This window comes from Xenopus laevis, chromosome 9_10L (genome assembly GCF_017654675.1).
Source record: "Xenopus laevis strain J_2021 chromosome 9_10L, Xenopus_laevis_v10.1, whole genome shotgun sequence".
In the NCBI taxonomy this organism is placed as follows: Eukaryota; Metazoa; Chordata; class Amphibia; order Anura; family Pipidae; genus Xenopus; species Xenopus laevis.
Genome location: NC_054387.1, coordinates 102,280,958 through 102,307,878, shown reverse-complemented (window position 1 = coordinate 102,307,878; position 26,921 = coordinate 102,280,958). Strand labels below are relative to the sequence as shown.

General features: G+C 40.2%; 1 protein-coding gene across 3 annotated transcripts in view; it reads right to left on the bottom strand.

Moving 5' to 3' along the window:
* nomo3.L (NODAL modulator 3 L homeolog) overlaps positions 1-20,419 on the bottom strand; it is a 40,606-nt gene extending 20,187 nt beyond the window's left edge. Inside the window, exons 1-17 of one of the 3 annotated variants that reach the window (XM_018234548.2) lie at positions 20,169-20,419; positions 18,695-18,784; positions 17,739-17,784; positions 15,913-16,013; positions 14,157-14,263; positions 13,811-13,883; positions 13,402-13,554; positions 12,196-12,333; positions 8,710-8,799; positions 7,880-7,985; positions 7,125-7,275; positions 6,206-6,383; positions 5,884-6,025; positions 4,695-4,826; positions 3,426-3,562; positions 2,131-2,218; positions 1,318-1,381 (exon numbers count right to left, since the gene is read on the bottom strand). In XM_018234548.2, the coding sequence (XP_018090037.1) occupies positions 1,318-1,381; positions 2,131-2,218; positions 3,426-3,562; positions 4,695-4,826; positions 5,884-6,025; positions 6,206-6,383; positions 7,125-7,275; positions 7,880-7,985; positions 8,710-8,799; positions 12,196-12,333; positions 13,402-13,554; positions 13,811-13,883; positions 14,157-14,263; positions 15,913-16,013; positions 17,739-17,784; positions 18,695-18,784; positions 20,169-20,294 (1,922 nt within the window). In that variant the 5' untranslated portion in view covers positions 20,295-20,419. 3 annotated transcript variants of the gene reach the window in all.
* Between the last annotated feature and the right edge of the window lie 6,502 nt (positions 20,420-26,921).

Sequence of the window (26,921 nt, the reverse complement as noted above, 5' to 3'; positions counted from 1 at the left end):
AATTCTTTCTTCATTTCTAAGGGGCTGTGGATTTGTGGCTTTTTAGGGCATACTCAGCATCTTTGTAAGAATAGGGCAAGTTTAATCAACAAGGCCACAGTCCCGGTTACCCTGTCCTGCCTACAACGTTGTGGTGTCCCAGGTCGTAGCAATCTATCAGGCAGTTAGTTTACGGGACAACTCCACCCTCTATCCAAATTTTCCAGTTTTCATTTACTATTCTACGGATTTTAGCCATTTGGTGTTTTATAACTTACCCCCTATGTATGGTCATTTGGTTTATTTATTTAATTAGGTATTTAAGTAATTTCAAGCATATCAATTTATTTATTGCACCAGCACTTTACACGCATATGAATTGCACTTAAGAAGCCTATTGGATTAATTTTAGTGATAGGTGATCGATCCATCTACTGGGAATAGCCCTTTAAAGGGATACTGTCATCGGAAAACATGTTTTTTTCAAAACGCATCAGTTAATAGTGCTACTCCAGCAGAATTCTGCACTGAAATCCATTTCTCAAAAGAGCAAACTGTTTTTTTTTATATTCAATTTTGAAATCTGACATGGGGCTAGACATATTGTCAATTTCCCAGCTGCCCCTGGTCATGTGACTTGTGCCTGCACTTTAGGATTGAAATGCTTTCTGGCAGGCTGCTGTTTTTCCTTCTCAATGTAACTGAATGTGTCTCAGTGGGACATGGGTTTTTACTATTGAGTGTTGTTCTTAGATCTACCAGGCAGCTGTTATCTTGTGTTAGGGAGCTGTTATCTGGCTACCTTCCCATTGTTCTTTTGTTTGGCTGCTGGGGGGGAAAAGGGAGGGGGTGATATCACTCCAACTTGCAGTACAGCAGTAAAGAGTGATATCAGCTTGTGACCCGGGTATCTATTAGGATAATGAATTAACACACTCCCTAATTGGCACTTTATTTTATTATGAATTAGTAACTTAGAGTATGATTAATTTATTGCATTGTGTATTGGTTCAACCATATTATAAACTTATACATTGACAAGTTGAAAAAACATAACTTTTGCTTCATCCAGTTATTGGTTAATTAGGACACCTTGCCCCATATGAACTTGAAATCCCCCTTTTAGTTATAGGCGGGGTTCTTTCCTCTTCGCATTTACATATAAAAATCTATGTCTAACTATGTTATATGCTGCATTTAATAGGATTTTTTTTCTTGCTGCTTGACATTTACATTTGTTTCACAGAACGCACATTACTGGTCATTGCCGTAATGAACAATTAAGGGGCATTTGTTACAAGTTAAAAACATTTCTGGTGTTATAGGCTATACACTTACGTATCATATGTGTAGTATGCGTGTTCAAAACGATGACATGACCTTGGGGTGACTTTGTAAACACCTAGAATAGAAGAAAGCCGTGAATATGATTTATACTCATTGTTGCTAATGAATAATTTCCTTAAACAACAGTGATTGTCCAATGTCCAATTGTACAATGCCCCCCACTTTGTCTCTGCATTTTGCGTCATGGAGATAAATCAAGGAAAAACAAAAATACAAGGACATAAAGACTTGGGTCTAAAAAAAAAATCAGGCATCAGAGAGCATGATAGAGAGCAGGAGATACATGTAGTTTATTTTTCCGGGGCCATGGTGGTCTTAGACTAGGGCCACACAACATGGCCTGCGTTTGCACTGCTGCTCCTCTTCTGCTGTGCTGCCTGCACCTGGAATCATTATTTCCATGCAGATGCAGACTTCAACGCCAAAATGCAAGATTTTGTATTTCATGCCAAATTGTCGTGCCCACAGCATAGCATAGAAGGAAAGAACAGCAGTGGGGCAGGGGCAGGTGGAGAATCCGTGTCATGTGACCATAGCCTTATGAGCCACCTTGGGGTGCAGGGTACCCTTGCACATCTAGTTCACTACTCCCAATGGACATCTCTACTGTCCTTATTTGAAGGCAGAAAGCCAACAAGGAGGACGTTTAGGGGCTTTAGTTGGGAAAGACCGATTAAAACAGATTACCAAAAACATAATTATTTATAGTTATATAACTGATAAAAAAATTTAAAAAAACACTGAAATTGATCAGCATCAACAATGTGTGTGATATTAAGAACATAATAGAATTAATACAATTACCTGGCTTTGAGAGGCAGAATCTATTGACCCCTTTTGATAAGTTATATACACCAACGTGTTCTGGTCCATTTCCATCCTGGTAAAATTCCTGGGTTAAAACATGCAAAACTAAGGATTAGGGATATTTACGTCATGGTCTTCCCACAATTAGAGGGAAGATCTTATTTTAAGATACTATTGCTGTACTGGGAGGTAGATTTCAGCTATTAAAGAATAAATCAGTACCTTGTACTTGAGCCAAACTAAGATATAATTAATCCTTATTGGAAGCAAAACCATCTTATTGGGTTTATTTAATGTTTTAATGATTTCCTAGTAGGATTTAAGGTAGGACTATCCAAATTACAGAAAGATGTTATTCGGAAAAGTCCCGAGCATTCTGGATAACAGGTCCCATACCTGTAGAGTGCCTCTCTGTACGTTACTTTTAAGCAGTAGTTCTGCTTCACAAACATATGTATGACAAGCACCTGCATCTAATTGAAGATAACGTCAATATGCCCAATATAAAGCATTTTGCCACCACTTCTGGGGATGTAATAAAGTGTGGGCCACAAAATACTTTAATGTACATGTGACATCTCAGGTCACTATTGTCATTACTGTAAAATTAAGAACATTTTAAGTAAAAAGTAAGACATATTTGAAGTTTAACTTTAATTGAATTATTTCGAATTTTAATGACTAAATGTATCTATAAAAAATGCCAATTACTGTAAACCTTCAAACAAAACTCAAGATTAACCATTTCTGCTACCTGGCAGCAATCCTCTAGTTATTCAGTCTCAAAAGCACATTTCAGTTTCAGACACATTAGCCAAATATGAGTGATGAATACATAAAACGTGGGCAAACGTGATGCCATATTGGGTACCATAAATATTCAATATTGAAATTGGCTATAAGTGCTAAACTATTTACGACTGCGTGTCCCCTACCGATATGTATGAAAGAGCATGTGGACCAGTCCTTTTCCATTAAACAGGTCTGGTGAAAGCAATTCAGCTGTATTGTTGTACTTCCAGCACATAATCATGCTGGGTAGGAGTAAGTAGTGCAGAAACACCTCGCTCTCTTCAAACACAGGGAATAAATGAAAGGTCTCTTTGCTAGCTACCCATTATGTACTAAAGTTGATGTGACTAGCTTCCAAAATGCACAATTATACATAAATGCATTTCCAAAGTTGTGTGTGTGGAGGGGGGGGAGGCGGGTGACATGTTTTTTTGGAACTCAGTGTATTTAATAATGTAGAATTAATTCTGAAAGAAAAAAAAGTGCTTTGTTCCACTCACCAGTGTAATTGCGTGTGAAAGGGAACATCGTAGCATGTAACCAGTCTGCCGGAACTCTACACCAACAATGTCCTCTTCTACTACTTCAAACTCTAGCGATTTATTTTTCCAGCACCAGTCTTCCTGAACGATGCTCACTAAATGTTACACAGACGACAAAGAGACAGTAAGAGAGTAATCATCTGTTATACAGGTAATGCACAGAAAGGTATCCAGAAATCATGGGAAGTAGATTCACAGCGCAGGCAGTCGGCTGGAAAACCAACTGAACCGGTGAGACAGAATAGTCTGCACACTACCCTCAAATGGTTGGAGGAAGAAAGTGCTGAATGTGTTAAAACAGGGGTGTCCAAAAGGTAGATCGGGATCTACCAGTAGACTTTTAGTTGGTGATCAGTAGATCTCAAGACACTGTCAACAAACAGCTTGTCTAAACAGCTTGTCTAAATCACCCTCCTATTTCATGCTATCATTGAGTTATTTATTAGGTTAAGGTTACATAAGAAATAGTCGTTTGTTAAATATAGCAATATACATTCTCATAAATCAATATAATATTTAAGTAATATTTTTCATGGAACAGAAGGCTAACAAAGTTTTTATGGATGTAGATCATAGATCACTAAAAGTAGACCCCTCATTAGTAAAGTATGGGCACTCCTGTGTTAAAAATATATAAAAAAATATATATAAATCAGAAATTGGGAAACACAGCATTTAAAATAAACACACATATAAATAACAGCTGCCAATCAGACCAATACAAATAATATAGGGTTCTGCGGTTAGTATAAATATTGCCAGTGGTAACAAGACAACAGCTGAGCAGACTGAATTTGCATCTTACATGCACATGTACAGGACAAAAATGACTACCTACTCAACCAGTATTTGTCTGGAGATTGTTTATATGGTGGATATAAAATCTCATAAGGTCAGGACCATATCAGGTTGTTGCCGTGTCCTCTGTTCCATATAGCGATTTATCTCCAGAACAATGTATTGTTCCCAAGGGAATCTTAGGACTCCACTGTTTCTGGTTGCTTCATTCCACCTGACCGGGTTCTAGGAATTTAATTGGGTGATTTGCTACATGTGACCGGAGCGGACCAAAGTTGGTTTCAGTGTTAAACAGAACAAGGCTATGCAATGAATTAGGGTGTGTAGAAGACTTACTTTTTGCAAAGGTACAAAATATGACAAGGCTGTCCTTGCAACTAAAAAGTTATTTTTAAACTAAAGTCATTACATATACTGTATATAACATACCTTTATACTTTCCAGGTAAAACATTCTCAAAATTAAAAGGCACGTTGTCAGTCTTCCCAGAAACCAACACACTGTGTTTATCTCTCTGGCGAGTTGTAGACTGTAATATCACAGTCAGGTCACCACACGTATCTAAGGAACAAAACAAATGACATGAAAGCTATAAGCGCTGCTCAGAACAGGTGCGTGCAATAAGCAGGTCCTGGCTGTGCTGGAATGCAAAGCATAAATTGCATATGAATAAACTAGGAAAGAGCCATCACGGACGATTACATCTTTATAACAGTACAGTGATATAAACAGAGCAGCTGGCACAATTGGGAAGTACAGATGGGACTGACAACTATATTCACGGTTTGCTAGTCTGCATGAGTCAAATGGCCTGCGGAGGTTTATGATGGACTCACACACTAATATACAATCGAGTTGCAATCATTTTAGTTATCTGCAATAATTTTATTTAGTAGAATATAAATATGGCAAATTGGGTGTTTTGACCAGGCTACTTTTCCTATGGAAAACAGCTGCACCACAGGACAGAGACTATGACTTTTAAAAGGCATACTGACATGGGAATTTTTTTTTTTTTTCAAAATGCCTCGGTTAATAGTGCTGCTCCAGCAGAATTCTGCACTGAAACCCATTTCTCAAAAGAGCAAACAGTTTTTTTTGTTATATTTAATTTTGAAATAGGACATGGGGCTAGGCAGGTTTCCCAGCTGCCCCCAGTCATGTGACTTGTGCTCTGATAAACTGCTGTACTGCAAGTTGGTGTGATATCACCCCCTCCCTTTCCGAACAGCAGCCTAACAACAGAACAATGGGAAGGTAACCAGATAGCAGCTCTCTAACACAACATAACAGCTGCCTGGTAGATCAGAAATCTTGATCCCACAGCGACACAGTTACATTGAGTAGTCGAAAACAACAGCCTGCCAGAAAGCAGTTCTATCCTAAAGTGCTGGCTCTTTCTGAAAGCATATGGCCAGGCAAAATGACCTAAGATGGCTGCCTACACACCAATATTACAACTAAAAAAAAAAATACACTTGCTGGTTCAGGAATGAAATTTTATATTGTAGAGTGAGTTATTTGCAGTGTAAACAGTGTAATTTAGAAATAAAAACAACATCATAAAAATCATGGCAGAATCCCTTTAAAGAGACAATAAAGATTTAGATCTACATACCCAAGCAATATATTTTGCCAGAAACGGATGCCATGAACTGTGAGAAAGAAACATCCATGACAGGTTTGTCTACCACAGTGACAGAAAATACTGCTGGTTTAATTGCTAGGCCTGCTCTGGCATCATGTTCCGGGACAGAAACCTGCAAGGCACAATGGTAGAAGGACACATTTCAGTAGTACTACTACATACATCACAGTATAATAACATTTCACAGAATTTTATTCAAACAAAAATAAAAGTCAACAGAGCTGGGGGGTTTTGTACTATTTAGTGCCCTGTAAACCTTTTCAAATGTAGAAGAGGCAAGTAAATGAGGTACCTGTAAGTCATAAGATCCGCTTCTAGCCTGAAAGCAAAAGTTTCCTTTAGAGTCAGATTCTGTGGTAAAAACTGAACCCCTTTCCTTGTCTTGCGGTGTTAGTGTCATTTTATATTTACTCATCTGTCTGACATTTTCTGGAAAATGTGTAATAGAAATCCGCCCGCATACGCTGAACCTATATTTAAAAAAATAAATATAAATAAATAAATAAATTTGAAGACACAGTTGGTGTGAAAAGATGAACTTCCATATTAAAAATTCAGGACACTTCTAAAGGGCCATGCATAATAACATATAACAATAACAAGTTTACATTTATTAAACCTCAATTTTTTTCTGGCGTCAGTGGCAGATTGACATGATCTGCGCAGGAGTTGTCACACAACGAGAATTCGACACAGTTGAGTTTTTGTCACGTCAATTCGAAAAAGTTGCACAATTTTGTTGCGACACTTTTTCAAAAAGAATTATCAGTAAATGAAGGGGATTCAGGTTTAGGATTTTGAGTGAGGAAAAAGTCGCGTTTTAGTAAATACCCCCCTAAAAGTTAGCACAGTGACTTTCTGTTGGCCGAGGGTTGGGATGAGGTAAAGGGATAGCAACCCAAAGTTCATTAAAGGGGAATAAAAGTATTTTTTTTAAAAATACATGTATTGTTTCTTAGCACTTAAACAACATTGAAATTTATGTCTGTTAAAAACGTTATACCTGATTTGAGATACACAGAAGTGTTCTGCAGCTTTCCCTTCTCTCAGGTACAACAATTCACAGACATACATTACAAAGATGTTACTTTACTGCAAGAAACCTATAATTAAATTTTTTCAAAATTGACTGTACATCCCTTTAGTATCCTATAGATATTACTACGGAGATAAAGTTCCAAACACTCTGCATTAGTGCCAATTATTCTTACCTTGCCGCTATTATATCAGCAAGCTGAGGTGTGTTTGGTGCAATCTTTACCGTCAGAGTATCAAAGTAAATATGTTCTTTCTGAGCTTCTATACTGTAAGTGCCAGCGGTCATGTTTTCCAGGCGGAAGGATCCATCAGCATTAGTGGTAACTGGAATGCAAATATATTTCTGTATATTAAACACTGATTCTTATAATAGAGGAAATGCCATGCCAACTGTGTATCTCTGTGCCTTTTGTGTGGCTGGTTTTCACAATGACATACACCCCTCAAGCACTTTCTCCTGCATCTTATAGAGTTGACTGATATGCAAAGTGTGCAAAAGAGAAAGCAAGAGTGAAACAAAGAGCAAGAAAACAAAAAAAAGTGAGAGAAGGAAAGAGCAAAGAAATACATTTAAAAAAAAAAAAAAAAAAAAACAACAGCAAGAAAGAAAATAAATAAAGTGTGACAGACAGTGAAAGCAAAAAAGGGTAAGAGAAAGAAAAAAGCGAGAACAAACTTGAGGACGAATGAAAGTGAATGCAAGAAAAGGGCAAAAGAGTGAGAACAAAATAAGGGAAGAGTGAAAGATATAAAAAGAGAGTGAAAGCAAGAAAGTGAGTGCAAAAAAAAGTGAAAGGAAAGCTTTATTTGCAGGTGCTGCCAAAGGACCATATAGTGATTAAGAGCTTTACTACTTTTTACACATGCAGTCAGTCAAGCCAACACACAAGAACAGCATCAGTAACACAGGGGTTAGTGTGCGTCTTACCTTTCATCTGATTGTTGAGAGTAACAATAACATCTGGAACGCCATCCCCTTCAGGACCATTTAAAACCCGTCCAGTCACAGAGAAGCCCATAACATGGAAAACAGGCTAACAACAAAGAAAAACAGCCAATTTATATTCATCCTGACAACATAGGAACAGAAAAACAGACAGCACTTACATAGAAGAGCAGGACTAGAACTCACGTTAGCATTCTGGGAACCAGACAGAGCAGTAAAATGGAACCCATACACCAACATATGCATTGAACTATAAAAACACACTGCTCGTTTCCATATGGTTCTTGACATAGTGACAGTATATCGATCGGGCAGGGTAAAAACTCCCATCGGATTGCGGCCACATCTGTTCATTGATGCAGTCCCGCGATCCAACCGCCCGTATTGGCAGCATTATGATCCGATCGTTGGGCCCAAGGGCCCACGATCGGATAAGCCCGATATCGCCCACCTCAGTGGGTATATCGGGGAGATATCTGCTCGTTTGGCGATCTCCCTGTGTATGGCTACCTTTAGAGATATCTGTCAGGAAGGCATTTGGGGAGGACATTCATGGGCATAAAAGTTGCCAAAATGGTTGGAAGAGCCAAAGTAAATGTGTATCTATTCTATGTGCTTCACCACACACACATATAATGTGAGAATGGGTAAGAACACCAAAACCCTGTAAAGATAGATGGCTATATAAGTAGTAAGAATATCTCTTAGATCAGTCCATCTGACAATCTATTTTGTTTTATGCCTGACACTTGTTTTTATTGCTATAAGAAGAAGAAGATAGAAGTCACAAACGTTGAAGAGTATGGCTTTACCTCTAATTTTAAGCTATCATGTTCCACAGTAAAATCCAGCCTGGACGGAGCAACATCAAACGTAATTCTTTCTCCCCTGTAATAGGGAATCTGGAGAAGAGGATAATGAAATACATAAGTCATACTAGAGACTACAAATCATATTGTAGATTTAAAGCTGAATTACGGATATAGTATACTGTGCAAATAATTTTTCCAATTTTAACCAATGAATATGCTTTTCACTTTTCATATAAATGTGAAGCATTTGGGCACAAAATGTACAGTCATATGAAAAAGTTTGAGAATCCCTCTCAGCCTGCATAATAATTGACTCCACTTTCAACAAAAAAGAGAACAGTGGTATGTCTCTGGGGTGTTTTCTGAACAAAGATTTTTAGTGAAGTAGTATTCAGTTGTATGAAATTAAATCAAATGTGAAAAATTTGGGTACACTTGTAATTTTGCTAATTTGAATGCATGTAACTGCTCAATACTGATTACTGGCAACACCAAACTGGTTGGATTAGCTCGTTAAGCCTTGAACTTCATAGGGATGTGTCCAATCATGAGAAAAGGTATTTAAAGTGGTCAATTGCAAGTTGTGCTTCTGTTTGACTCTACTCTGAAGAGTGACAGCATGGGATCCTCAAAGCAACTTTCAAATGATCTGAAAACAAATAATTGTTCAGTATCATGGTTTATGGGTAAACTACAAAAAGCTATCTCAGAGGTTTAAACTGTCAGTTTCAACTGTAAGGAATGTAATCAGGAAATGTAAGGCCACAAGCACAGTTGCTGTAAAACTCAGGCCAGCAGGCCAAGAAAAAAACAGGAGCGGCATATGAGGAGGATTGTGAGAATGGTTACAGACAACCTAAAGATCACCTCCAAAGACCTGCAAGAACATCTTGCTGCAGATGGTGTTTCTGTACATCGTTCTACAATTCAGCACAATTTGCACAAAGAATATCTGTATGGCAGGGTGATGAGAAAGAAGCTCTTTCTGCACTCACACCACAAACAGTCGCTTGTTGTATGCAAAAGCTCATTTAGACAAGCCACTTGTCATTTTGGAACAAAGCGCTTTGGACTGATGAGACAAAAATGTAGTTATTTGGTCATAACAAAAAGCACTTTGCATCGCGGAAGAAGACGAACACCGCATTCCAAGAAAAACACCTGCTACCTACTGTCAACTTTGGTGGAGGTTCCATCATGCTGTGGGGCTGTGTGGCTAGTTCAGGGAATGGGGCTCTAGTTAAAGTCGAGAGGTGCAGGTAACTGGGGGTAACTGGAAGGTGCAGGTAACTGGGGGTAACTGGAAGGTGCAGGTAACTGGGGGTAACTGGAAGGTGCAGGTAACTGGGGGTAACTGGAAGGTGCAGGTAACTAGGGGTAACTGGAAGGTGCAGGTAACTGGGGGTAACTGGAAGGTGCAGGTAACTGGGGGTAACTGGAAGGTGCAGGTAACTGGGGGTAACTGGAAGGTGCAGGTAACTGGAAGGTGCAGGTAACTGGAAGGTGCAGGTAACTGGAAGGTGCAGGTAACTGGAAGGTGCAGGTAACTGGAAGGTGCAGGTAACTGGGGGTAACTGGAGGGTGCAGGTAACTGGGGGTAACTGGAAGGTGCAGGTAACTGGGGGTAACTGGAAGGTGCAGGTAACTGGGGGTAACTGGAAGGTGCAGGTAACTGGGGGTAACTGGAAGGTGCAGGTAACTGGGGGTAACTGGAAGGTGCAGGTAACTGGGGTAACTGGAAGGTGCAGGTAACTGGGGGTAACTGGAAGGTGCAGGTAACTGGGGGTAACTGGAAGGTGCAGGTAACTGGGGGTAACTGGAAGGTGCAGGTAACTGGAAGGTGCAGGTAACTGGAAGGTGCAGGTAACTGGAAGGTGCAGGTAACTGGAAGGTGCAGGTAACTGGAAGGTGCAGGTAACTGGGGGTAACTGGAGGGTGCAGGTAACTGGGGGTAACTGAAAGGTGCAGGTAACTGGGGGTAACTGGAAAGTGCAGGTAACTGGGGGTAACTGGAGGGTACAGGTAACTGGGGTTAACTGGAGGGTGCAGGTAACTGGGGTTAACTGGAGGGTGCAGGTAACTGGGGTTAACTGGAGGGTGCAGGTAACTGGGGTTTACTGGAGGGTGCAGGTAACTGGGGTTAACTGGAGGGTGCAGGTAACTGGGGTTAACTGGAGGGTGCAGGTAACTGGGGTTAACTGAAGGGTGCAGGTAACTGGGGTTAACTGGAGGGTGCAGGTAACTGGGGTTAACTGGGGTAAACTGGAGGGTGCAGGTAACTGGGGTAAACTGGAGGGTGCAGGTAACTGGGGTAAACTGGAGGGTGCAGGTAACTGGGGTTAACTGGAGGGTGCAGGTAACTGGGGTTAACTGGAGAGTGCAGGTAACTGGAGGGTGCAGGTAACTGTATTGCTAAACAGATGAGTAATGTATAGAGAAGACTTATCCACGGTCATACTGGAACACACAACTACATGAACACGTCAAGGTTCTCACCCCCGGCTCATGATGACCCGCAGTGCCCCCAGGTGCCCATGATAGGCCGCCCATAGAGTCGGGGTCATGCCATCCTCGTCCAGCAAGTTCAGATCCCTCCGAGTCGCCTCTTTTAACAGGTCCAGGAACCCATCCCTGGCGGCCTGGTCCATCCTGCCTGGTCCATCCTGCATGTCCCGGGAAGCAGCCCGGTCCCACCCCGCACCCCTTTCAACCGTTCTCTCTGGAGTCACTGGCCGCACCACACACCGATATCCCGTCAATCGATCCCACCCACACACCCCTCGACTTGCCAGATAGTCCCGTCCACAGCCCCAAGTCCTATTATATGAGCCCGCCCATTGTACTCAAAAGCATCACAGTTAAGCCAATAGCTATCTCTGGGTACAGGACTACTGTTAGAGAGACTTTAAACAAATGTCTTACGGATTGTGGCCACGTAATAGACCAATCTTGTGATCAAAGCTGCCAGGGAAACAATGGAATTCAAACACTAATATTTAGAAAGTAACCAGGGGCAGGAGAATAAATACAGCAGTCACCGTATGACTACTATGGGGATCCAGGAGGAATAAGGGTCCCAGACGTATAACAAAGCAGTTACATAAAAAAATAAAAACCTTGTTCCTTAAGTTTAGGGGGGTGCTCAAATGATACCAAAGAGCAGCCCAGTAACTTCTAGTTACGTTACTGCCTAGAGGCTCGTTATAAACATCACAGAAGGTTTTTTATTCACACCACGAAATCCAGACAAAACAGAAGCATAACCCCCACCCCCTCCAAATGATGTAAACCTTATTTCAGAGTCACGTAATTAATGCAGGCCCTTAACAGGTTGTTCGATTGAGAAAGCTTCAAGCGCCCACCTCCTGCGTGGATAAGTAGCTAAATCTTAGCTGAAAAGCAGATGGTTCATTAAACAATTGCTGAGAGCAGCATATGTACAGGCAGATAAACAGAAAACTGTTCAGGAAAAGTCTCTCTACTCACCACAATGTAATCCCCACTTGGTAATGACAGGAAGGTAAAAGAGCCGTCCTCTTGGGATGTGACATGGCACAAATATGATAAATACTCATCTCTTCCTTGAAAGCCTTCAACTGGGGACAGATCACAGCCCAAGATATCCTAAAGGGAAGAAACGAATTGTGTGCAGGAAAATTATAAATGAAAGGAAGAAAGACTTCAAAAGGCTAATCACGTAACATTTTACATAGAAATATAACCACTTGGGTGGTCTCTAATACTCAGCAAAGTTGCCAAGGATTTAGAAAGGATTAAATGTCTTTAAACCGGTACACACGGTACTCCCTATAAACAATCTTATCACACACACACACACATATATATATGCCACATTGCTTGCCTCAATTGAATCATTACACAAAATAATTCAATGCACTATTCTGTTCTCCCTTTCTAACCTGCAATTTAAAAAAGCAATAAATTTGGATGCTGGGTCAGAGATAATGGACAACCAGATGTTAGATCCCTTGCTATGCTAGATCCCATGTTATTATTATTTTTTTTTCAAGTTTTTATTTTTGTTTTAAATGTAAACATTTACAAAACCAACAGAAAACAGAGAGGAAAGAAGAGAGAGGGTAGAGCGGGGAGGTGAAATAAGGGTACATGTTGTCATATACATTATATGAGTTTAGAGATGTACTTAAATAGTTTGGATATTTAGCCAGGTACCCCAAATAGCTTCAAATTTTCCTGGGCAACCTCTAGCCAGATAGGTCAGTTTCTGGTTTGAGAGAGAGTCATTTATCAGTTTTTGCCAATACTGTATTGAAGGGGGGTTGAGGGATTTCCAATGCATTACTATGGCTTTTTTGGCATAGTATAGGAGCAGTAACACACTCTGGAGTAGGAGTGAAGCTACAGATCCCCTGTTAACCCCCAGAATCTCTAGGTTACCAGACAGGACCAGAATATATGGAACATAGTGCCAGTTTCAACTCTGCATTTGTGGCATTGATCTGGTACTGTTCCATAAATGTTTGCCAGGCAATAAGGGGTTAAATAGACTCTGTTTAGGAATTGTTTAGCTGAGATAAGCAATACAAAATCAATTGTTTGTATATATTCAGATATGTATCAGAATAAAGTCTGCATTTTACGGTTTAAGAGGAATAAATAGAATGTAAGCTATTTACAATATATAAATACGCATTTATATAAATGTTGTACCTCACTTTTTGTTGTTGTAGAAAAAAGCAAAAACATTACACCCTTCATTGGTTCTCCATCACTGCGAACAGACCCAGAGACATCATAACCAGCAACTATAAGTGGATTAGCAGCCTGTGCATTGGAATTGGTTACTTGCACCATAGTTGTTGCCTAAAGTACAATGGAAGGAGTTAACGAAAAGACCAATATATCAAAACACAATTTGGATTGATGCAGCATTTTCAGAATTTTTGCCAGACCAATAAAACATGCAGCAAATGCATTCTGAAGGGTCTAAGCACGATAAGCACCACAACTTTATTAAGCTGAAAAACACAACAACAGGCTTTCCCATTGGTAGCATTTCAGCACTGTATTTTTCTTACACTTCCCTTAAAGAACCAGATGGAGAATACAAAAGACTTACCTGTTTTAGTGTCCAGGTGGGGTGAGATGCAAAGATTTCATATTCACCTGGGAGCACCTTAGTGAAAGCAAATCTTGGGGAAAGAAAAAAAAAAAAAACAAAGACTGGGTTAGAGGAAGATTTAATGCCTGTGATCATAAACTGATCATCATACAATCTTATCAAGTTTAGCAATGGAGATTTGGGCTGCACAAGGAGGCCCGTCCCCTATTCGGCCCATGATGGCCAATAGATCAGTAAGGATCATTTTCTTCTAATGATGTGGTGAACATGACGAGGAATCTTGAAACAAAATTATCCATGTGGAAAAATGATAAAACCAGTAACCAAATTCATTTAAACTTACTTTCCTCCCTCTTGAGTAGCTGTAGTCTGTAAATTTACACTGGTCCCTGCTCTCCTCATAGCGACCTGAACTCCAACAGGACCCATATTTTGATGTCTGCTGAGCACCTGAAAGACATATTATCAAAGATGTATGAAATGCAAACATATACAGTATTGCTGCCCTGTACAATAAATGGCTATATACATGGAACATACAGATTTACACACAAAACTGCCAATAACAATAGAGAACATCCCTTATTTTAGCAATATTGGATGTCTTAATTTGGGGTGAAAGAATTGTACAAAATCATAGAAATTACCTGCAATGTTCTCTCTAAGATCAACTAAAATCACTGGGAGATTGCATTGGAATAAAATTGGATGTTCTCTCTTCTTCTGTCATTTGCATACTTTAATATCCAAACTTCAACCTAGGAAAACTTTTCTTTTCAAGCCAGCCAGATTGCACAATTTATGTGACCCAAACTTTAGCCTGTACACAACCTACATTCCTAGTTTCTCTGGAATTATACCATTTGTTTCAAATGATACTATTTCTATCATGTTTATAAGACACATGTAGTTGTGAGTTATATTGGTGAGGTTTTGATTCGGTTTGTAGTGTTTAATCCAATTGCTATTTAATGAGCTGTTTACTCACAATAATTCATATGAGCCTGTGCGCTTGCGCTCTCTCTCGCTCACTCACACACTCTCACTCTCGCTCTCTCTCTCTTGCTCTCTTTTGCTCTCACTCTCTCTTGCTCACTCTCTTTGACTGGTTCAATTACTGGGAGCCATGTGGCTCGATCAGTGGAGGAGTCCTGCCTTCCCTGGTTCCTGATGGTTTTAAAGTAGAAGGAAAGCTACGGAGGCATTTTATTGCCAATAGATTAGCTGCAATAGTGCAAGCTAGAATGCTATATTTATTCTGTAGAATGTTTTACCATACCTGAGTAAACAGCTCTAGAAACTCTCTGTTTGTTTAGGATAGGAGCTGCAGTATTAACATGGTGTGACATCACTTCCTGCCTGAGTCTCTCCCTGCTCTGGGCTCAGATTACAGTAGAGAAGGGAGGGGGCGGGGGAAGAGGAGCAAACTGAGCATGCTCTTGCCCAGGGCAATGAGGTTTAAACTGAAGGCAGGAAGTCTGATACAGAAGCCCATGAGTACACAATAGAAGGAAAGAAATGCAGTTTTTCTTTTGACAGGGGATTCAGAGCAGCACTACTTTGGGGTTTTACTGGTATATTTAGATGGACCTTTCTGATAAGGCTTACTTAGTTTTAACCTTTCCTTCTCCTTTAAGGGTTAGGATGTATTTTTAATGGTTATATTTAAATTAATAGCTCCGGTATATGGTTTTATTTTTCCATGTGAATGAATTCTTTAGACAACTATTTAACCTGGGTGGCTACTAGCTCCTCAAGTCAGATGTTGTTTGTGTTTGTTCATGCTATAAAGTTGGAACAAAACACTCAGACTAATGCTAGTATTTTTATACCTCCTTAATACAGCACTTTTACTTATGTTTGCTATTTATGCAGCTCCGTTACCAACATGTACAATGCACTGTGTTATTATTACAGAGAGAAAGGAAAGTGTTAAAAAAAATAGAATAAATAGAAAACATAATAAAGATTTCCTTTCTGTAATATGGAGAAGGGTTTCCTGATAACAGATCCCATACCTGTATCAAACTTTGTGACTGAAATTGGATGACTTAAAATAGGAAAAACCATCAGAAAAATGGAATTATTTCTGACATTACCTTTCCATTCACAGAAAATCCAGTGAAAACAAAATTGACATCTTCTCCTTTCGTACAAATATCTGTAACCCCATCTACATGAAGTGGGACACTTGTTGGTTCTGCAGAAACACACACACTAGAGTTATATTATATATCTATATACATATATTATACAGAAACATAAAATAAATTCTTCTGAAAATGAAACAAAGCATGCACAAGCCTCTCTGAATGTATAAAACATGCACACTGAAAGATGATATGAATACTACCAAAGATATGTAAGCTATTACCAAAAGTTAAATATAATGGAGGTTTGAAACTCCTATTTTACTTAGGGATGCACCGAATTTGGGATTCCGGAGAATCACTGAATCCTTGGTGAAAGATTCGGCTGAATACCTATTTCCCTACCCGCCCCTAATTTACATATGCAAATTAGGATTTGGTTCGGCCAGACACAAGGATTAGGCCGAATCCAAATCCTGCTAAAAAAAAGCAGAATTCTGGCCAATCCCAAAATACATCGGTGCATCCCTAATTCTAATAATACATATTTATTTTATTATATATTTATATGTGTTTTAGTTGTTTGGCTGTTTGTTTTGCTCTTGTGGGCATAGTGCTCTTTCCCTACTGAATCATCATGCTGCTTTCATGTGCCCTTATCCACAGTGCTGTAAAATATGCTGTCATATAATAAATGTAAAAAAAAAAAAAAACTAATAACATTTGATTGTCGGGCATTCTGCCTGCTGTGTAGTGAACTGCCTACAAATGCAGCATTAGGAATCCTAAAAATGCCAATGGGAATCACATGAAAGTACCATTCTTCTCATTTAAATCCAATGTTATTCTTGGAAGAATCACATGCAAAACTGTCACCACTAGTGTTTTCAAGTAATGGCCACTGACTACAGTTCCACATATGCTGTTAGCCTACATTCACTGGAGATAAGCAATATTATATATATATTTATCTGGAGGTTTTCTTAAAGGGATACGGTCATGGGAAAAGATGTTTTTTTCAAAACACATCAGTTAATAGTGCTGCTCCAGCAGAATTCTGCACTGAAATCAGTTTCTCAAGAGAGACAAATTTTGAAATCTGACATGGGGCTAGACATATTGTCAGTTTCCCAGCTGCCCCAAGTCATGTGACTTATTCTCTGATAAACTTCAGTCTCTCTTTACTGCTGTACTGCAAGTTGGAGTGATATCATGCCCTCCCTTTCCCTCAGCAGCCCATCAGCAGAACAATGGGAAGTTAACCAGATAGCAGCATCTAACACAAGATAACAGCTGCCTGGTAAATCTAAGAACAACACCAAATAGTAAAATCCAGGTCCCACTGCGACACGTTCAGTTACATTGAGTAGGAGAAACAACAGCCTGCCAGAAAGCAGTTCTATTCTAAAGTGCTGGCTCTTTCTGAAAGCACATGACCAGGCAAAATGACCTGAGATGGCTGCTTATACACTTGCTGGTTCAGGAATTAAATTTTATATTGCAGAGCGAATAATTTGCAGTGTAAACAGTGTAATTTAGAAATAAAAACTACATCATAAAAATCATGACAGAATCCCTTTAAGCTGTTGTTGAACTTAATCTGCCAGTGGGCACCACTAGTTGGTTGGGGAGCTGCAGTTCAAGTAGCACATGCTAGCAATCATTATCACAAAAGCGAAGATTTCCAACAGCACCCAGGGCATATACAGCCCCATGGCATTTCTTGATTACATCTAACGAATGCAAATAGGAGAAGCTTGGGAATGTAAAACACAGACACACACACAGTACCGTGGGGATTTGCAAGCAGCTATTAGTACCAAGCAACTACTTACCAAAACTCCACCCTAGGGGAGGCTCAATCTTAAGAACAAAATCCCCCTGGAAGAAAATAAAAGACATTATATTAAGAGACTAATCAGTTACTCAGAATGCTTTTTATTTCACTTTTTAAATACAACAGTCATGACCACGATATTCAGGTAGAAAAGCACAGGCCAGACACAACAATCACCTTGGTCATGTCAAAAAGAACTGCAGTTAAGCACAGTCAGTTGATTTTCTTTCAGATGAATGGAAAATGGATGATATCCAGTTAGGTAAGTCTCATTGTGAGGGGAAGAGATTCCAATCAATAGTAAGCCTCGGACTAGTCTGCCCAAAATGTAGGGACAATAAGTGGGGCCTCCTAACTAAGCAATGCAACCAAAATGCCTTGTGGTAGGAGCAGTGCTATAAATAAAAGGGGAACTATCGCAAAAATGAAAAGTTAACATAAGCTTCATCATACTGAAATACGGAAATAAATACAAACAATTAAACATTCTGAACTGTTTCTGAAATATTCAAGTTTATCTTCACTGTCCCCCTCTCAGCATCTGCCTCTCTTCATTCTCACTCTCTCTTCCTGCAGGAGTTGTGTGAGTCTGATGTATGGGGGCCTTAAATTTCCCACTATTGCACATCAGCCTGCCTGGACCTCAATTTAAATAATCTGCTGGGCCAGTGCTGTGTATAGCGAAAGGGCAGGCGTCCAGGGTATTAGATAATCTTTGGGAGGCCCCTAACATTTTGGCACACCCCAGCATGTGGTGAGGCAAGGGGGGTCACTCACCCAATGCTTAATGAGCAATGAGAACTTGAACCCATGACAAAAGAAAATCATTGAACTACTGCCATCTCTCCAATCTCTCTGCCTATACATCTATACATACAGAAGACTGCCTGCACACATGAGAGGTTCTACAAAGATAGCTCATATTGCTGCAGCATACAAGTATCTGCCACTCACCTTATCATACAGAGGAATCATAAAGTAGCCGTTTATTGGGGCACAGTCCGTCTGATACTTTAAGGTACCTTGCTTGGTGTATAATTTGATCTAAAAAGATACAAAAATCATTGTGTTTATTTAATGCTTGGTGATCCAAATTACAGAAAACCCCCAGGCCCAAGGATTCCAGATAAAAGCTCCCATAACCATAGTATGAGAATGCAAAAAACATTAGAAGAGACAGACCGCTTCATTAGGGACAGACAAACTACGCTTTAATAAATAAAAATAAATCTGTGGATTCTGTCAGATGCCAGAAGGGCTGCTGTTAAGATGTCATAGACACTATAGAGTGGGCTGGTGGTAGGCTGTTTTGGGCCATGGGCTACTTGGAAAGCCAGAGTCTATTTTGACTCCCAGTCCAAACCTGATTATAGCACCTAAGCACAGGATACAGTCACTCAGGCCTCTTACAAAAAACATAAATTCTTGGGGGTTTTGAGCAATATGTGATCCCCCAATGCGGCCAGTTGCAAACAGACTGTAGCTGTGATTAAATACTGCCAGTTCCAGTCTATGGGGACTGGCTCTGGCTATAGGGAAATGACACACAATGAGATACTGAGCATTGTTGTGCTCAAGAGACTGGCAGTGACTATATGAAAATGCCCAGTTTGCATTTCTGAGTAAACCGCAACTCTTGGTAGCCTCATGCACTTGCATGTGATTCCCAGGCTTGGACTGACGGATTCTGGCTAATGCCAGTGGGGCTCCTGTAGGATGCTAAAGACACTCACTATATATTAGGCTGGTGGGCGGCTGTTTGATTGGGCTATTTGGGCCTCTGGTGCTTAAAATGTCAGGGCCTATTTTAATTCCCAGTCAGGTCCTGTTTATTCCCACTGAAAGTTAATGATTATATGAAGTGAAAAATGACTAGGAGGACTGCATCTCAGCTCTTCCCACTGTAATGTAAGCTGCGACTGGAGCCACTGACAAGGGCCAAAGCCTGCTGAACACAGGACTGAAAGGACAAGCAGGAACTGAGTGAATGAATGGACAAAAAGGAACTGAGTGAGTGAAAGGACAAAGGACAAGCAGGAGGTGAGTGAAAGGACAAGCAGGAGGTGAGTGAGTGAAAGGACAAGCAGGAGGTGAGTGAGTGAAAGGACAAGCAGGAGGTGAGTGAGTGAAAGGACAAGCAGGAGGTGAGTGAGTGAAAGGACAAGCAGGAGGTGAGTGAGTAAAGGACAAGCAGGAAGTGAGTGAAAGGACAAGCAGGAAGTGAGTGTGTAAAGGACAAGCAGGAAGTGAGTGTGTAAAGGACAAGCAGGAAGTGAGTGAGTGAATGGAGTCCCGTGGTCATCCCCAAAGCTTTAATGATACAAGGCCCATGAGCAGAAGCTGTTCCTATGTATAAACTACTGTATCAGACTCAGTGAGAAGGAAGCTGGAAGTTGTAGTTCACCAGGAAGCTGCTAGTGCCACTCACCTCGATTAAAGAATAATTGATATCCACGTCCGATTTCACAAAGCCACCGCAGCCGACCACGATATCCTCGCCAGCACCCAGCCAGCACATGGCGCTCAGCACCACTAACACCGCCCGGCAGTTCATCTTACAGTGTCACACACAGGCTCTCCCTGTCCCGGCCCCGCACACTGCCGGCTGCCCGGGTTTCTGCTGACAACAGCCTAGATTTCTTCGCCTAAATCGCGCTGCGCATGCGCAAAAAGCCCCCGCTAGCAAGACCTTGACAGCTTCAGGTTGTCGGCATGGAGACGCAACCATAGAGAGAAAGACAGAGCGTCTGCTGCCATCCACTGTACAGGAGGAATTCGTTCAACTTTGTGTTTTCTATGGTTTTCCTCATTTTCTCTAGAGGTGCAACACACCACAGAATATTCTTTATTAAAGGTGACATATTATGTAAAAAAAAAACAAGAATGTGCCAGTGTCCTAAACTCTTTTAGCTATAGAAGGAATGTGCTTTAAAATGAGTTGTTTTCTGCATCAACCCTACTAGTCCCACTTCCTGGTGCCTCCTTTCCCAGGCTGTGCAGGGGAGCCAGCAAGACTCGGCACACTGCACTGTAGAATAAGAACCAATCAGCAGCTAGGCTGACCTGACAGGGAACTGATATCTGTCTGCACTTGTGTGACTGCAGGGCTGTGATTGGCTGTCCCGTTCCTACTGTGCTTCTTGCAGGGATCCTTAGGACAAGTCCACCCCTCATTTGAAACATGGACCAATGAACATCTATAGGGAGCTCCAGTAAAATGTACATTTTTAAAGACAATTTTTGACCACGCCCATTTTTTTCCAGTTTTGCTGATAAAGGTGAATTTCCCTTTAAGCTGTGAGTCCAACTTTTCCCTAGGGAGCTCCTTATCTAAATTGTTACAATTACTTATTTGCTTATCTCAAATTGTTACAAAGTATCTTAGTTGCCTCTGGTGGCTGCTCTGGGCTCTCTGCAGTTTTAGAGGTATGCCATATATTATACATCATTGCCTACAAAATTAGGATTTTTTTTTTTCATATGATAGTGTGCCATATATGCAAATAAAACTAAAATAAGGGTGTTTAATCATGGCAATGCAAAGCCTTATTTACAAACCATGGAGCAGGGTACAAATTGTAGGAGCAAAAAACCATGTGTTTTGCACTTTTCAGTTTGCCTTCAGGTTTGCATCGCAAGCATTACCAAAATGGCGGCGTGGTTGGATGGGGGAGATAAAGCTAGGGTAAATTTTTAACATAGTAGTTTAGGGTCCATGTGCCATTATATCACACTTTCTAGTGGTTCCAATTTCCAAATGACATTCCCAAATAGCAGGCCCAAAATGACGAGTTTATCCAAAATTGGTTGTTTAAAACTCTGCAAAATGTCCTTTCTGAAAGAAACTGACTACTAAAGAAATACAAAATAACTGCTCCAAACATTGTTGCCATCACCTATTACTGTGCTTTCATGTTTTTTTTATTTAAACATGACACAGTTTGCCTTTTTTTTCTATGGATGGAAATATTGTAGTGGACTTATACTTTGTTCTCACTGTGGGAAATACTCTGCCTATAGTAGATCTTTGCAGTGACAAGAAGAAGTTTCCAATACTATTATGGAAAGAAGTGGCAGGCAAAACAGCAGTTCTCATTTTCGTGTTTTTGGGGGCGAGGGGTGGATTAAATGAAGAAGCAGAAATGCCGTTACAGAGGGACCTTTTTAGGCAATGACGAATGTCTTCTACAGTAATTTTCTTAACCCAGCACCATAGTATTTCAGAGATGAACATGCTATCTTAGACACTAATACAACTGCCAAATTGAGGGTTGTAGGTTAAAAGAAAAGTTTTCTGTATATTTTGTTTAGAACCCCAACTGAGGTTTAAAGTGATAAGGTTGTTTTTGAGGACTCCACCAAAACTCTACCATGCTACAGGCTTGTGAAAGGGTAGGTGGAATAAATGTATTTTTCCTTCAGTCTTGAAATTACACATATTACATCATAGCAAGCAGGGAGCCACCATTTTGGGATACTGTTATTAAGGTAAGCTTTGCATCATTCCAAAATCATATGTGCCAAAATAAGGCACTAGATCAGGCATGTCCAAATGCGGCCCGTTTTCAAATTTACACCGACCCTCAGCCTCCATCATGTAATTAATAATAATGAGGCCCCCCAGCACAGTGTGATCAGGAATCCCATAGCAGTAATATTTGGGCACATTAGTGAAATGATCTGCCACTTGGTCTATCCTGCTGCCTGTGTGCTGAAGGTGTTAGCAATAGACACATACTGGCACATAGTCATGCGCTGTTTTCGCGTACGTCTTTAGTTCTGAAGGTGTCCATAGATGTACTGACGTGCCAGTACAGTAAATTAAAGAAGTATGGCGTCACTACGTTCCAGTCTATAGCTAACACCTTCAGCACACAGACAGCAGTATAGACCAAGTGGAAGATCATTTCACTAATTTGCCCAAATATTACTGCTACAATTACTCGATTCCTGTAATTTAATGTTAATGGTTCAAAGAATGTCAGGCTGAATGGTCGGCCCCCACACATTTTCACCTCACCAAATCTGGCCCTCTGGCCCTTGTTGCAAAAAGTTTGGGCACCCGTGCACTAGATGAACATGCCCATAAACTGGCTACACAATTAGATGGTGAGAATGGAGGGGGAATAAGAGGAGTGCAGAGACATCAGGGGAAGTGCTGAATGGAAAGTGAAAGTACAGATATGGGATGCGTTATCCAGAAACCCATTATTAAGAAAGCTCCTAATTACGGAAAGGCCATCTTCCATAGACTCCATTATAATAAAATAAAACAAATTTTTTATTTTTTTTTTCTCTGTAATAATAAAACAGTACCTTGTACTTGATCCAAACTAAGATCAGCTTATTGGGTTTATGTAATGTTTACAGGACTTTCTAGTACTGTAGATTACCATACCTGTAACTACCTGTCCCTTGTCTTTAAGGTTGTGGACAAACAGGAACATAAAACCGCAGAAACTGTGCTGCAAGGTTTTTTTATTCACAACATGTTTCGAGCTAGTGGCTCTTTTTCAAGTGTTAATCAGTGCCACTGATTAACAACCTTAAAGACTTGGCATTTGCATTGCTTCTAATTTGGGACAGAAGCTGTGGCGCAGGAGCCCTATCGTGACACTGGTACAAACTATTTCTACTTTCAGTTGAACGTGACTACCTGTCCCTCCTATGTTTGAGGAAAGGGACAGGCAATATTTGATTGACAGCTGAGATTTTTAAGTACATTTTATAACAGGTATGAATTTTTCAATAAAAAAAAGTATATGGGTTTCAAGTTTAATTTTAAAAGGGCTTTTATTACACAGCTTTTTATGTCCCCTGTAAAAGTATTATCGGCAGCATAATGCCTATAAATCCCAACCCTACCAATTCATAACAAATTGGGACATTTTTGGCCAAAACATCCTGATACCCCTTATAAATTTGCATGCCCTAGGTTGGAACACTCACTGACAAGTTCTAGTCTGTCTCTAGAAGCAACACCAGCACAAAACCATCAGTATTCAACATTACTAAAATTCTATTGACTTTATGGAGGCATATGCTTCCAACAGCATTCCAACATCTAGTAAAATAACTTCTATTATACAGGTATGGGACCTATTATCCTAAATGCTTGAGATCGTGAGTTCTCCCTATAAGTGTTATTTTCGTAATGGATCTTTCTGTGATAATGTAAGTCTATTAACAAATCATGTAAACATTAATTAAACCCAATTCAATTATTTTGCCTCCAATAAGGATTAATTACAGTATATCCTGGTTGGGATCAGGTATGAGGTGGAGATCATTGGAAATAGTCTTCCTGTAATTTGGAGCTTTCTGGATAGCAGGTTTCTGGATGAATAAGAAAACTCCATATTAATATCCTGGTTCTAGAATGAGATGGAAAACTGACAAGTGTCCAGGTACATAGAGCCATATGGTGAATCTAGGAGCTGATGGAATAAGTAACTTTTCATTGCATTAGATCAGTGATCCCCAACCAGTAGCTCGTGAGCAACATGTTGCTCTCCAACCCCTTGGATGTTGCTCCCAGTGGCCTCAAAGCAGGTGCTTATTTTTTAAATTCCTGGTTTGGAGGCAAGTTTTGGTTGTATAAAAACCAGTTGTACTGCCAAACAGAGTCTCCTATAGGCTGTCAGACCTCATAGGGGCTACCAAATAGCCAATCACAGTCCTTATTTGGCTCCCCATGAACTATTTTCATGCTAGTGTTGCTCCCACCTCCTTTTACTTCTGAATGTTGCTCACGGGTTCAAAAGGTTGGGGATCCCTGCATTAGATATACTAAAAAACTTGAAAAAACAGATGGTTAACTTCCAGTTACTGATACTGTATAGCTTAATGTCATTGTATAAACATGTCATCCAAAGAAAGGTTTTTGCTCACATCGTACCCAGTTATATATCATCCATGTCTTAGCTTCAGCCAAGCCAGGTTTATAAATATGGGATTCTAATGAATTATACAGGAGGGTTGTCAGGTCTGTGTTTATGTCCTCAGTAATTGGATAATTATGGTGGCTTTAATATATCATAACAGCTAAGATATGTATTACTACTTGCCTGCTGTTTGAAATGTACATTTACTCAAAGATAAAAGTGCAAACACACCAGCTTTATATATTTGTGTATTTAATAGGCTTTACGTGTAGGTTTTTTTAAAAAAAAACAAAAAAAAAAACACTTACTTATATATAATCTAATGATATCATACTTAATAATATACAAGGACATCCAATAAGACAGGCATACAATGACAATACAAAAAGTATGTAAGGCAGTCATGAGGTATATTCTTCACTTGGGCACACAAAGGCAACCAAGTGAGGACTCTGATCAGACATGTTGCTAAATCCATTTGGTCAATAATTGTATGGCGACTTATATACAATCTTTGGTAGAACAGATTATTGGGCTGTCTGTTCAGATCAGATTAGGATTTTTATTGGCCAGTTGGGCAAGCAGTTTGTGTGTGTGTGTGTGTGCGCGTGTTTATGTGTGTGTGTGCTAATAACATACCCACAGAACTGGCAGGTAAATCAGTTGTATTTATTCTGTATGTACCTGCTTAAAAACACATTCACATATACTTTGCTAATAACAGTCTATTGAGCAGTGTTTACATGATGAGGTAGGTTAACTAAGAGCAAGCAACACAGAATACAAATATTCCTGAGAGTAACAAGAGTTGCGTAACGTAAGCATTGGCGGGATGAAGTATTTCTTCTCGTGGACTTTCAATTTCTCAAAATGTTATAAAATCAGAAAATCAGGGGATGTTTGGAGATCGAATTCAACAATACCTGAGAGGTTGGAATTTGTCCATCCCTGTGCCACAAAGCCACAACAATCGGCAATTTTACTGTTAAAACAGTTGCTTACGCTATAATTAATTTAAAAAATAATTATTCAAACAATTCAATTCATCTGTAATTAACTACTAAGATTTCTATAATCTAAGTAGCTCTGCAGGCCTTTCCTAAGCAAAGGGAACATTAAAAGGGAAGCACCACAGATTGACCCAATTCAATTACAATTCCATCCTCATAAAATGGTATTTAGACATGTACAGAAAAGTACATACCCCTATGTAAGTCTTTTCGTTTAACTAATTACTCTCAGATTTAAACTTAAAGGAACAGTTCAGTGTAAAAATAAAAGCTGGGTAAGTACATAGGTTGTGCAAAATAAAAAAAAAACTTCTAATAGTTAGTTAGTTATCTAAAAAATGTCATCTATAAGGTTTGGAGTGACTGGATGTGTAACAGAACAGAACAGAATACAACTTTCTTTCAGCTCTCTAAGTCTGAGTTAGTCATTGACTTTAAAGTAGAAGGAAATTCCCTGGGCGCAAAAGTCCAACCCCCTCCCTCCTCCCCCCCTGGCCTACCTGTCCCGCCGGGCAAATGCCCCTAACTTGTTACTCACCTCTCTGCGCAGGTCCTGTCCACGGAGCTCACAGGGGCCATCTTCTCCCAAGCAGTCTTCTTCCTGCTTTGACCGGCGTTTTTGGCGCATGCGCAGTAGGAGCATTTACCGGGTACGGATCTACTGCGCATGCACCGAATGTCACAAAGTTTTCCGATTTCACTTCGCGACATTCGGCGCATGCGCAGTAGATCCGTACCCGATAAATGCTCCTACTGCGCATGCGCCAAAAACGCCGGTCAAAGCAGGAAGAAGACTGTTTGGGAGAAGACAGCGCCTGTGAGCTCCGTGGACAGGACATGCGCAGAGAGGTGAGTAACAAGTTAGGGGCATTTGCCCGGGGGGACAGGTAGGCCAGGGTGGAGGAGGGAGGGGGGCAACACAGGGGAGGGGGGAGGGATTTTTGCGCCCAGGGGGTTTCCTTCTCCTTTAAGGGGGGCCACACAGGACATAACAGTTCAGGGAGTTTGCGGATGATCCTTAGCATTCAGCTCAGATTCATTAGCAAACAGTTATAACCCATGTAGCCCCCCCTCAAGTCACTGATTGGTTACTGTCTGGTAACCAATCAGTGGAAACCAAATGAGCTGCAAAACAGGAAGTAGTGTGCTAGCTATTATGTTAGACATCCAGTCACTCCATCCTTTATTCATTACATTTTAGGCTAACTATATTGAAAACATTTTTTATTTTGCACAGACTATTTACCCAGTTTTTATTTTTATACTGAACAATTCCTTTAAACATTC